The 12,247-nt window shown below is 36.0% G+C and overlaps 2 protein-coding genes across 2 annotated transcripts; both read left to right on the top strand.

Annotated features, from left to right (window-relative positions):
- The first annotated feature begins 4,202 nt into the window (after positions 1 to 4,202).
- LOC125051315 (chromosome partition protein Smc-like) lies at positions 4,203 to 6,730 on the top strand. Its single transcript, XM_047651540.1, has 8 exons — positions 4,203 to 4,427; positions 4,516 to 4,667; positions 4,860 to 5,123; positions 5,223 to 5,315; positions 5,423 to 5,805; positions 5,922 to 6,095; positions 6,208 to 6,370; positions 6,593 to 6,730. The coding sequence occupies exons 1-8, from the start codon at positions 4,418 to 4,420 to the stop codon at positions 6,665 to 6,667; spliced, it is 1,314 nt and encodes a 437-aa protein (XP_047507496.1). The 5' UTR covers positions 4,203 to 4,417; the 3' UTR covers positions 6,668 to 6,730.
- A 3,789-nt stretch (positions 6,731 to 10,519) lies between these two features.
- LOC125051002 (lysozyme-like) lies at positions 10,520 to 12,224 on the top strand. The gene is made up of 3 exons (XM_047651120.1): positions 10,520 to 10,688; positions 11,000 to 11,158; positions 11,993 to 12,224. Exons 1-3 carry the CDS (start codon positions 10,562 to 10,564, stop codon positions 12,121 to 12,123), a joined length of 417 nt encoding a protein of 138 aa, XP_047507076.1. The 5' UTR covers positions 10,520 to 10,561; the 3' UTR covers positions 12,124 to 12,224.
- The last annotated feature ends 23 nt before the right edge of the window (positions 12,225 to 12,247 follow it).

A 12,247-nucleotide genomic window follows, 5' to 3' on the forward strand; every position in this document is an offset into this window, starting at 1 on the left:
TAAACCAGTTGACTATGACGGTGTAGCGTTTGTGTAGTACTTTCTTTCATATTTTGATGTATGTGGCAACACAAATACCGGCGGTTAATAAAAAGAAGAAAACTAATGTCACTCAAGACAGACTTCAGAGGAGTGAGATATGTATATTTTTTTCCATGGGTTTTTCTATAAGAATATAAATTAATGACTGTTTTGTGAAGAATAAACCAATGAACAAAGTTAAATATGGGTTATGATTTATTATAAGACAGAACATCCCATAATTGGTGACCCCGACGTGATGTGAAGTTTCCGACGTGATGTGAAGTTTCCGACGTGACGTGACCATTTTTTGGACTCGAACTCCCAGTTGAGCACGAGCGACGAGGGCGCAACGACGAGGTGCGGCCCCCAATCGTGTCGCTCCAGGGCCAGGTGCGCCAGCAGCGCGATCGTCTGGATGGTTTTTTTTTCTTTCACGAGTCATTTGTCGCATTTACAAAACGCTTCAACTATATTATTGTGCATATATTGTTATTTGTTATATTTATATCTATTTGATATGACAACTTATATGTTTACTGTTTAGCTTACCTGTATACTAACCGTGTGATCTGCCACTGCACCTCTCTCACAGCTACAATTTTTTTTTTATTTTTTATTATTTCATCTTGCTTGGTCGTGTGGTATAATGGCTGATAGGGAATTAGAACAGCGATTACAACAGCTGACACTGGAGAATGCAGCTCTTCAGCAGAAACTGACTGATATTGGATCTACATCAGAATCAACACTCAAGTCTGAAGAGCAAGCGGTGTGCAAGGTAGCTGTCAAGTTACCACCTTTCTGGCCTGACAAACCAGCAGTATGGTTTGGGCAGGTAGAAGCTCAGTTTGATATAGCGGGTATTGTTGGTGATAATACCAAATATAATTATGTAATAAGTAGATTAGACGAAAAGTTAGCTGGGGAGATTGAGGATATCATTACCAGACCCCCAACCATAGGCCAACGGTATAAAAAGGTAAAAGATGAGTTAGTACGGCGTCTTTCAATGTCAGAGGAACAGCGGGTACGCCAGCTTATTAGTGTAGAGGAGCTTGGAGACAGGCGATCATCGCAGTTTCTGCGTCATCTGCGTTCGTTAGCGGGTAACACCCTTACAGATGAAAATATTTTGCGCCAGCTTTGGATGCGCCGTCTTCCTCAAAATATTCAGGCTATTTTAGCTTCGCAAACTGAACTGAGTCTGGACAAAATAGCAGACCTCGCAGACAAGATCACAGAGATATCAGGACCCAGCCACCAGGTGTACTCCTGTGCGATGCCAGCGCCTGCACCATCGGTACTGGATTCTTTAGTAAAGACAGTGGAAGATTTAAGCAAGCAAGTTGCATCTCTTACCAACTCGCATCCTCGCGGTCGCTCACGCAGCAAATCAATATCTAGACAGCGTTCTCGCGGTGCCTCACCTAGAAATCCAGATATGTGTTGGTACCATAGAAGGTTCAATAGCAGGGCAACCAAATGTACCAAACCCTGCAACTGGCAACCCGACACCTCGCCGTCGGAAAACAGGAAACACAGTCAGTAGACGCGGCGACTGATTGTTCTCATCAAAGCCGCCGTATTTTTGTTACAGATAAACATTCGAAACTCCAGTATTTAGTGGATACTGGCTCGGATCTCTGTTGTTTTCCTAAGCGTCTTGCAAAAAACCGTCGTGCTTCTGCAGATTTTGATCTAAGCGCTGCGAATGGGAGTTCTATTAAAACCTATGGCAACATATCTTTGCATCTTAACCTAGGTTTACGCAGGGATTTCCACTGGAATTTTGTTATTGCGGATGTTGACACACCGATTATCGGCTCCGATTTTTTAAGTCATTATAATTTATTACCGGACTGCCGAAGCAAATGTCTCTTAGATGGTAGCACTGGGTTATCTATCCCCACTTCCATTGCATCCTCCAGTCAATCCAGTGTCAAGACCGTTATTTCTAATAACTCTAGTTTAACACACATACTTACTGAGTTTCCTGATGTCACGCGTCCACCTGGTCTACCTAGAATCATCAAGCACAGCACCGTGCATTATATTAAAACTATTGATGGTCCTCCCGTGTCGTGTCGTCCCCGTCGCCTGGCACCTCAAAAACTTACTGCTGCCAAAAAAGAATTTGAAGACATGGTTCAATGCGGCACAGCAAGACCCTCTAAAAGCGCTTGGTCGTCACCATTGCACATGACACCCAAAAAAGACAACACATGGCGTCCTTGTGGCGATTATCGCGCATTAAACACTAGGACCATACCAGATAGATACCCCGTTCGTCATATCAATGATTTCGCCTGCAGCCTCGCTGGAGCTACTATTTTCAGCACTATTGACTTAGTGAAAGCGTACCATCAAATTCCCGTTTTTGAAGAAGATATCGCGAAGACCGCCATCGTTACCCCGTTTGGCCTCTTCGAGTTTCCTTTCATGACCTTTGGGCTGCGCAATGCTGGCCAAACCTTCCAGCGTTTTATCGACGAGGTCACGCGGGGTCTCGATTTCTGCTTACCTTATATCGATGACGTGCTTGTTTTTTCAGTGGACGAGAGCAGCCACAGAGAGCATCTGCGCGTCCTTTTTAAGCGCCTACAAGATTACGGGGTGGTGATAAATCCATCTAAGTGCATTCTTGGTGCCAGCGAGGTTGTATTTCTCGGATATCTCATTAACGCTAATGGTACGCGGCCTCCTCTGGACCGCGTTCAAAAGCTATTAGATTTCCCCCCTCCTGACACCGTGCAAGGCGTGAGGCGTTTTCTCGGTATGATTAATTTTTATCGCCGTTTCATCCCTCATGCCGCCAAGTTTCAAGCGCAGTTAGTAGACGCTTTAGTCGAGATCAATGGCAAAGGCTCCAAACCGTATCCATGGACGCCCGAGCTGTTGAGAGTTTTCGAAGACTGCAAGAAAAGTTTATCAGACGCCACGCTACTTACACATCCAGTAAATGATGCACCTTTGGGTCTTTTTACAGATGCTTCTAGCATGCACATCGGCGCCTGTTTACAGCAGTTGATCAATGGACAATGGTGCCCTCTGTCATTTTTCAGCAAGAAACTGACTCCCAATCAGTCGCAGTGGCCTGCCTACCATCGCGAACTTCTGGCGGTGTACGAAAGTGTACAGCATTTCCGTCACATTCTCGAGGTGCAACATGCAACCATTTTTACAGACCACAAACCATTGCTGTACGCTGTACAGCGTCGAGAGAAATTGGCTCCCGCACAGCTCAACCAGCTTTCATTTATTTCGCAATTTACAACTGATATCAAGCACGCCATTGATGGTAAAACCCTGAACATTGATTTAAAGGGGAAGGACGTAACTGTAAGTGTGGATCGCGTTAAACCAGCGTTCGTCGAGCAGTTTGTTTTTCCTTCAGCTCGCACACCTAGCTTTTTACCCGCTGGTCCTGCGTTGCCGTCATTACTCTCGCCTACTGTGGAAAATATTCCTCCCGTTTCTGCCCCTAATCCTGTTGTTACCAGGTCAGGCAGAACGGTTAGATTTAAGACTAGGTTAGATTTGTAAATATTAAGTTTTTCTTTGTAATGTCAAATATTTTAAGTTTTTTTTTATTTTATTGTTATATACTACAATTTTTCGCCTTAGTTTTTCTGTCTCCGTAGGGGGGTGGTGTAGCGTTTGTGTAGTACTTTCTTTCATATTTTGATGTATGTGGCAACACAAATACCGGCGGTTAATAAAAAGAAGAAAACTAATGTCACTCAAGACAGACTTCAGAGGAGTGAGATATGTATATTTTTTTCCATGGGTTTTTCTATAAGAATATAAATTAATGACTGTTTTGTGAAGAATAAACCAATGAACAAAGTTAAATATGGGTTATGATTTATTATAAGACAGAACATCCCATAACATTTATATTACAGATCACTAATTTAAGTTACTAAATTTACACTATGGTAATGAAAATTAGGTGTGCTAACCTCTTTTATCTTCTATTAATTTAATTACGCTACATTGTTTAGGAGTTTTAATTGAATTGTAAATGTTTTTATGATGTAGGCAAAAATCAAATACATATATTATATATGTATGTGTATATATTAAAATGTGCATAATAAATTTTTATCTGTGACTTACTTTATGTAATGTACTATAGTCTATAATGCATTTTAAAAATTTAAAGTTCGTTTGAGACGTTAAAACTTATAAAGTTTCAAAAATTTATTTCGTCTAAGTAAACGTCGTTGATGATTTGTATTTTTGTGTTATGTTTATATTAAAAACACAATTACATTAGGATTAAAGAGAAATAAAGTTAGAAAAACTTATAATTTTGTTATTTTACTGCAAAATTTGTTTTATTTTGTCTATTACTAGTGTTTGATACCGTGTTGCTGTAAATATCGAAAACATGGATCAACGTAAGTTTCACGAATGCTTTGTATATTATGTAATTTGTTACTCTTTTTAAGGCTATATTGAAGGTATGTTTCAAATACTCTTTTACAGCTTTTACCTATGACAAGTTTATTGAGATGTGGAATACTATGTTTCCTGCAAATACTATAACTGCTAATGATTTGAAACAACCTCAATCTGTTGTTAACTGCCTCTTATTAATGTTAAAAAGATTAGATATTGACTCAGAAGTGCTGGTAAAGGTAAGAGTTTTGAAATGTTGATATCTTAACATAGATTTTTAGTGTACATACTTTATTTTGTATTTTTAGGAAATGTATTTTAGTTATAAATCTGTAGCATTGTAGTTGTGTTGGAGTTCATAACATAATTAATATTTCATTATTAGACACTCTTCAATATTAATACAGACTAATAATAATTATTATTTCCAGCCACCTCCTGAAGAAGAGAGAACTGAAAACACTAGTTATTATTGGGATCTAATACCAATAATTAATTTAACGAAGATAATTAACTATATAACAATCAAGCCTCAAACATTGCAAACTGATGTCACTCTATTATCTATTTTGCAACCGACACCAAAAACATCATACGCATTACTTATGTACCTTTTAAATTATATGTTATTTATTGAGCAACAGGTGGATACATTACAGCCATATGAAGATGAAATTTTAGGGAATCAAGAAAAGGTATCTGTTATTTCCATTTCGAAATCTTATTCTACTAAATATGCATATAACATCATGTTCAATAAATAGTAATAATTCCTATAATATAATACTTTTCAGATTTCACGCTTGGAGGATTATAGAAATGAAGTTATACAGAGTCTTAACAATCATGCTATGCAGAAGGGAGAAAGCGAGCAGAAAATTCAAAAGGTTCAATGCATTTGTATTCTCAGTTCACTTCAGTTATTTTCTAATTCAAACATATAACTAAATTTTTTTTTATAAAAACTAAATAGGCATATACAAAATTTTTGCAGATGGAAATAGAAATAGTGGCTTTAGAAGAAGAATTAAGAAGAGAAAAGGCAGCTCTTAACTCTGAGAGCATTGAACTCCAGCCAATTTTACAGAAAAACCAGAAAGAGCAGAAAATTGTTGAGCAACTAACATCTCAGAGAGATGCGTTAGTTGTTGATATAAAAAAATTCAAAGCACAAATAGTACTGGATGCCGACGATATTAAGGAGCAAGAGAAAAAGATGGCTCAAGAAATGGCAGATGCTGAGAAATTGTGTAATACACAGTCAGAAGCACTCACACAAAAAGAAAATAGACTGATGAATTTGCAAACAATAAAACAGATATTTGAAAGTGCAAACGAGTGCTTGCATGAGATTATGGTAATTGTGGAAAGCTTGAGGTAAGTATATATTTACACAATTGCTTTTTAAACTAAATGTATTTTGACAATTAAAATAAATTAGAGATGGCTCTCAGTTCAACAAACATAATTTATGCATGACATTTTCATTACAGGGAATCTGAAAAGAGTGATGCAGATGGCGAAGAAGGAGAACTGAAGATGTTGAACACGGAATTGTCGGAGCTGATGTCTCAGCTCTCTGAAATATCTGTGGCAAGGCGCGACGCGAGAAACAAGAGGCAAAACGATCACGATTTGAGGCAACAGATTATGGCTTTCATGGAGAGGTCAATTCAACTGCTTGTTATTTCCCGAGTTCAATAAAGTCTAGACAATCACCTGTTTACCTTAACTAATCTCATAGTTAACTTCTACAGTTATATATTTTCTTAATTATAGGGAAGTGCATGACCTCAATATGAGAAGAAAAGAATGGAAGGAGAAGGCACAGAAAGAGATGTCACAGTTTAAGAAGATAGAAGAGGATATGACAAACGAGAAACAGAATGAAACCTTATATCAGCAAGAACCGGCTAACATCAAAGAGCAGTTAATAAGACAAGTATGTCTCGTAATAAATTATTTTAAAAGCTAAAATATTTCAATCAGATTTAATTAATATTTTTGAGTTTTAAGTATCTCCAGTGGTTGGCTGGAGATTGTTTTTTTTGATATTATGATGAGAGCCCATTGAATTGTTGTTGTTTTCACGTCATCTTTTGCAATTATATTATTATTTTGTTAGGTGTATGCCCAAATTATATTTAAACATTCAATTTTTCAGATCACATCACTTTCTGAAGAATTAATGGAAGCGTTTAAGACGTTTGGAGTTGAAATTAAATCTAAGTTTACATGAAATTCACGAGTTTCTTATTAAGTTTCCTTGTATAATAAATAAATGATAATATATACATTTTAATTCAGAGTACTATTGGGGTTTTACATAATAGCATACTATGCTAAGTTACTGCTTGCTAAGGACTAGGTAGAACTAAAGCAATGTATGTTTCGATAGTTCCTATAACGCAAACGACTGCGGCCCTAGTTGGCCCAATTACCAACTGCATCTACCTTTGTACCTCGTGACGCAAGCCAGTAAGCGGCGACGAGATTACTATACCTACGTTGTGTGGGCCCGTTAATAAGTTTTGACTATGATTCACCCGCAAGCCTAGCAAAAAAATCACGGTAAGCTGCATGTATTATGGTAAACTCCCAAGCGAAATTAGAGAATTATTACTTAATTTAAAGCCCTCGTTAAACGTAAATATTTAAATGATCCTTGGGATTGATTTGCTCCAGTTCAAACAATTTGTATTACTCAAAACTTAGCGATTAAAAAGAGTGGCGGAGTTTTTCTTGTCACCCTCGACTTGCGAACTGGTAGTAAATGTAAATTAAGAATCAATTTAACATCTTTTTTGTTGACGTTCATAAGTGTACTTGGATACTTGTACTTGTATATGAATAAAGTTAGTTTGAGTTTAATGTAAGTAATGCCGTTAAATTTTTCTGATTTGCCGAGACATTCCTACCAAGATTAAACACGTTCCTCTGTAGACAGGAATAGTGGTAAAAAAACTGTATTAATAAGATAGCAAACGTAAATATTGTTATTGCGAATATTGTATGCATTACACGTTCTCAATTGAGACGATGAATCATACTAGGAAATGATAAAATTTGTGGACTTCACCATGTATACACACTAATATACGATTGTTTTTGACCTCCCTGAGTTTTTTAGCACAAAATGAAGCAGAAAATAAACTTAGGTACCAAGTACAGTGTAAACTCTATATAACGACACTCAACTGTTGTTAAATGGAAAGAAGAAAAATCTGTATTAGAAAATGTTTATTTCAGACGTTGTTTGACGAATGTTTATTTAGTGATAGTAATTACATAAAAAAATATTTAAACGCTATTGCATATAGTCTGTTTTCGTCTGACGTCTTTTGCTGCACCAGTAATTATGTTGTATTTTTTTACTTATTTTATTCATTTTGCGATATTGAGGCGAGATCCCAATTTGTAAACGATAGATCGGATTTCTTAGAAAGATTGGTATGTGAGATGCAGACAGTCAAGATTATTACGGGCTAGGATAATAAAGCGACAAAAGAACATTAACAGCTCTGAAGTTTTAAATAATTTCGGTAACTTAAAAAGTACTTTTTATTATTTAATTGTCGTTATTGAGGATGGGTGTAATACTATGCAGAGTGAACGATTGTGTGGAAGCCAAGGTAAACCAACCAAAGCTCAGTGATTCGACGCTTTAGGGGGTTTGTCGTTAAATCGACGGACTTTACATGGAGTTTACACTGTACCTACTAATGATCGTATGACTCTATAGTTTTTATTAATATACCTTGTAGTCTTGCAATGGGCCTTTTTTGTAGGCAAATGCGTTACACATACCACCCCGCGCCACCACTGCCTTGTGGTGGAGGGTTATGTGGGACTGTGCAATTGTGCATAGGTACCCACTAAAACCCACCAGCAATCGCACGAGGTAGGACACGGTAACAGCGTAGCTTTTTCCGCATTGCAATGGGGGCTGGTTAAAATATAGCTGAAGAGTTTGTATGGTTGACCGCGCTATTATCAGAAACTACTAGCTAGAAATATAAAATACTTTAAATCTAGGAAGTCTATAAAACAGCTATATTTAGTATGTGGGACAAACGTGACATCATAATTTTTAATTTAATCCATCGTTGACACGATGCGTCTGGCTTTTATTAAACTCGAGATTAAATTCAAGAAAGTAATGTACTGCCGCCCGTTGGTAAACGGACGAAGAAGAATTGTGTGCTTTTGTATGTATAATAATAACCTATTTCATTCAGATTATATCCTTATGTAGTTTTAGTTAGAGTTAGTAATTACCCGGTTTTAGTATTAATAAACAAAGTTTTTTTAACAAAAGAAACCCCTTTTGTATACTCCGTAATATACTCGTTTGTGTACTAAGTACGTATAAGGTTGAATGTTTCTGTTTTATCCCATTATAGGTGGTACCGTACCCATATAAAAATATGAAATTCAAGGGTTGATAAAGTAAACCCATTAGAATATAACCATAATTTAATATATTATTTCATCTTAATACATTTATTTTATTGAGCCACATTTTATTTTGCGTAAGTGTTTACTATTGGTCGCTCTTATTAACGTTATAATTGAGGGTTCTGACTTCACAGATACAACGGACAATTAAAACAAAGTATTTACACTTCCATTATGTTGTAAAGAAATCGTTCTTTCAAAGCAAAAGCAGGTTTAGTATTAACTTAGTTTATTTTTACCTTTGTACAACGCAAAAACAATTTTCAATTCAGGTTTTGTAATATTCACTTTTATACCTGTTTCATTTTATCTTAAGTAATATTGCCCCCTCGTTAAGCAAATCTTATCGCTTAATGACCTAAGCGTTATCAATGAATTACAAAATTATTGTTATATGCGAATCGATAAGTTAAATATAACTTACCTTTAAGAAAGTTTTATGTACATGTGAACATTGCTTACCTAATTAATTCCTAATAAATAATCATACTAACATCATGAATAAACGAAAATCAATGAATAAATATTACTTAAAATGGGAATTAAAATGTATACTGCACCTACGAAATAGATAAACGCTATTATAATATATAACGTTTTACGTAGGTACGTGTACATATTAACGTCATGCAGTTTCTCTATATTACGCTTGATTTTATAAAACAATACAGTTTACCGTAAATGAAACAATATTATCCATAACTGGCTGTTAGTTTCGGCTAGACTGAACAAATAGATTATTTTCCTTTGTGTAAACAAAATACTTCAATAAGTGAGAAATCTGAAGATTTGTCCTGTGCATTAATTGTTACGGGTTGGTGATGACTGATGACGCTTAAAAGAACAGTAAAACGGACGCAGAATTGGTTTAGTGATATAGAGTTCATAAGGTCAACGAGAATATAAAAACGCAAAGTTATCTACATTATTGATAAATATGTTGGGAATTCCCTGTGAATAATGAGTTATGAGGGCTGAATACTTGAATTGGAAAATTAAATTATGCTAATTATACATATTTACTTGGGGTGTAATGAATAGGCCATGTTGTATGAAGGTTTATTAAATCCACCTTAAAGAAAAAGAATTTTCAATTGGTTTGGTAGGTTCTGAGAAAAAATAAGTCTTAACAATAGACCATCGACTTCCTACTCTTGCCTTAATTTTATGTCATTGTTATTGATTCCGAATATAAATGCAAAAAGCTTAAAACAATTTTACTTTACGATGGGCGAGCGTTCAAGTATTACGTCACGCAATTATTAGAGATTATTGACCCCCCCCCATGTAACGTGCCGTAACGTTTTGCTGTACTCGATAGTAAAACGTTTCGTGACCACCCAGTGACTCTTTAAACCTTAAAGCTAACATTATGTGTAAAGTACCGGAAAGTTCCCCGCCCCGCATCGTAACGTTTTATAAAACGACCCCCCCCCCCAAAATTCGTTTGATACGTAATACTTGAACGCTTGGTACGCTTTTATATTTTGTGGAAAAAGGCCTACTAAAAATTATACATTATTTATAATAGTCTGGTCAGCGCTATCGACATTAATTACACGTACGATAAGCCCAAGGAATCCCCTTTTACGTTAACATCCCAGAGCTTGGTATATATACCTCCATACATTGCTTATTCTTCATACGCCTTAGGTCAACAGTAGAGAACACAAGTATGAAGTTAGCAGTATTCATTTTTGCACTTGTTGCTCTGTTCGGAGCAGAAGCCGTTACGTTTACAAGATGTCAATTGGTTCACGAATTAAGGAATCAAGGCTTTCCTGAGAATAAACTAAGGGATTGTAAGTAATTTTTCTTATGTTTTAATATAATTTGCGAACAGACAATAAATCTTGGCCTCAGATATCGTTATCTGTTTCGTGATTATTATTTTGTTCCGAGCTTCTCACGATAGACCTCTCTTTTTCAATAATAACTAATAAAAACATCTTGTTTAGTTTAGTGTAAGTAATAGTTATTTAAAATAAAACAGTGAAATTAGTATGCTGTAACAAATTATTTTATCTCTTTTTCTTTATTGTATAAAACTTAATAAGTAGGTATCTAATATCTATGTTATGTTAAAGATAAATTTATCTAATTAATGTTTTAGGGGTGTGTCTGGTTGAAAACGAGAGTAGCCGTAACACAGCCAAAGTGGGAAGAGTGAACAAGAATGGTTCCAGGGACTACGGTCTCTTCCAGATCAACGACAAGTACTGGTGCAGCAATACGAACACTGCCGGAAAAGACTGCAATGTCACCTGTGCGCGTAAGTGGCATTACTACCTACATTTAACAATAATAATTGCCTTTTCATGCCATTTCTACCGACTATTTTGAGGGCCATCCACACAAAAAAATTTCACTACCCAGATACCCAGATATTCCAGTCCTTCAAACCCTCATTCCCATCAATCAATCACCCGAAGAGCGTTGGATGTTGTGGAGTGAACCTAGCCCAGGCACTACCTATATGTATAGAAGGTAGTCCATGTTGCTCTGATAAATGTAATTGATCATATTATTAATATAGGATCACTAAAACGTGCAAGACGGAGAGAGACGAGACTCGTTCTCTTTCAATATTGCCATTATCCTTAAGGTCGGGAGATAGGACCAATATTAAAAACTTCATCTACCTAAATCTTCAATCACCTAAGTCTCATTTCTTAGTAACTCCGTAACATGCAGTTGTTAATTAAAAACGCAGTAATCTACTCTTCTTCCTTGACTCAAAAACTATCATTTGGCTTTTTTGGCATATTTATGACACGAAACATAATATATCGATTTGTTCGGTATTGGTAGGATTGGATTTTTTTGTACCTTTTGAAAGTTGCTTATGCTTTTACGACTTTGACTCATTAAAGGAAAGGAAATTTAAGTTCTGCAAATTTACGAGAATAAGCTATGCTAGTCAATAACTTAAATGATAGATATTGATAAAAATTCCTTTAGGCGCTATTTCTGCATTGGCACGGAATTTGCTCAGTGTTTTGTATAAGGAGTAGTTTTCATCAACATAACTTTGCTTTCCTTAATGGTTAATGTTCCGATCTAACGGGCGTTACTTTAAATAAATTAATTATAAATCCCTTTCCAGAGGTGACAACGGACGACATCACAAAAGCAGCAACCTGCGCCAAAAAGATCTTCAAGCGCCATGGATTCAACGCGTGGTATGGTTGGAAGAACCACTGCCAAGGCTCTCTTCCTGACATAAGTCCTTGTTAAACGCTTTACACAATAATTTATAAAAGACTACGATCTTAAACAATATTGTGAAATCATATATGTTAGTTTTTTCTATATAAATAAAAAATAATTATATCAGATTTTTTGACTTTTTACTTCTTTC

The sequence above is a fragment of the Pieris napi genome, chromosome 7, assembly GCF_905475465.1.
Source record: "Pieris napi chromosome 7, ilPieNapi1.2, whole genome shotgun sequence".
NCBI lineage: Eukaryota > Metazoa > Arthropoda > Insecta > Lepidoptera > Pieridae > Pieris > Pieris napi.

Coding starts and splice junctions, on each gene's coding strand:
- LOC125051315 (XM_047651540.1), top strand. Junction 5,124..5,222: donor TTTTAGGGAATCAAGAAAAG/GTATCTGTTATT, acceptor AATACTTTTCAG/ATTTCACGCTTGGAGGATTA. Junction 6,371..6,592: donor AAGAGCAGTTAATAAGACAA/GTATGTCTCGTA, acceptor TCAATTTTTCAG/ATCACATCACTTTCTGAAGA.
- LOC125051002 (XM_047651120.1), top strand. CDS start 10,562: ATGAAGTTAGCAGTATTCATTTTTGCACTTGTTGCTCTGTTCGGAGCA. Junction 10,689..10,999: donor TGAGAATAAACTAAGGGATT/GTAAGTAATTTT, acceptor TTAATGTTTTAG/GGGTGTGTCTGGTTGAAAAC. Junction 11,159..11,992: donor CTGCAATGTCACCTGTGCGC/GTAAGTGGCATT, acceptor ATCCCTTTCCAG/AGGTGACAACGGACGACATC.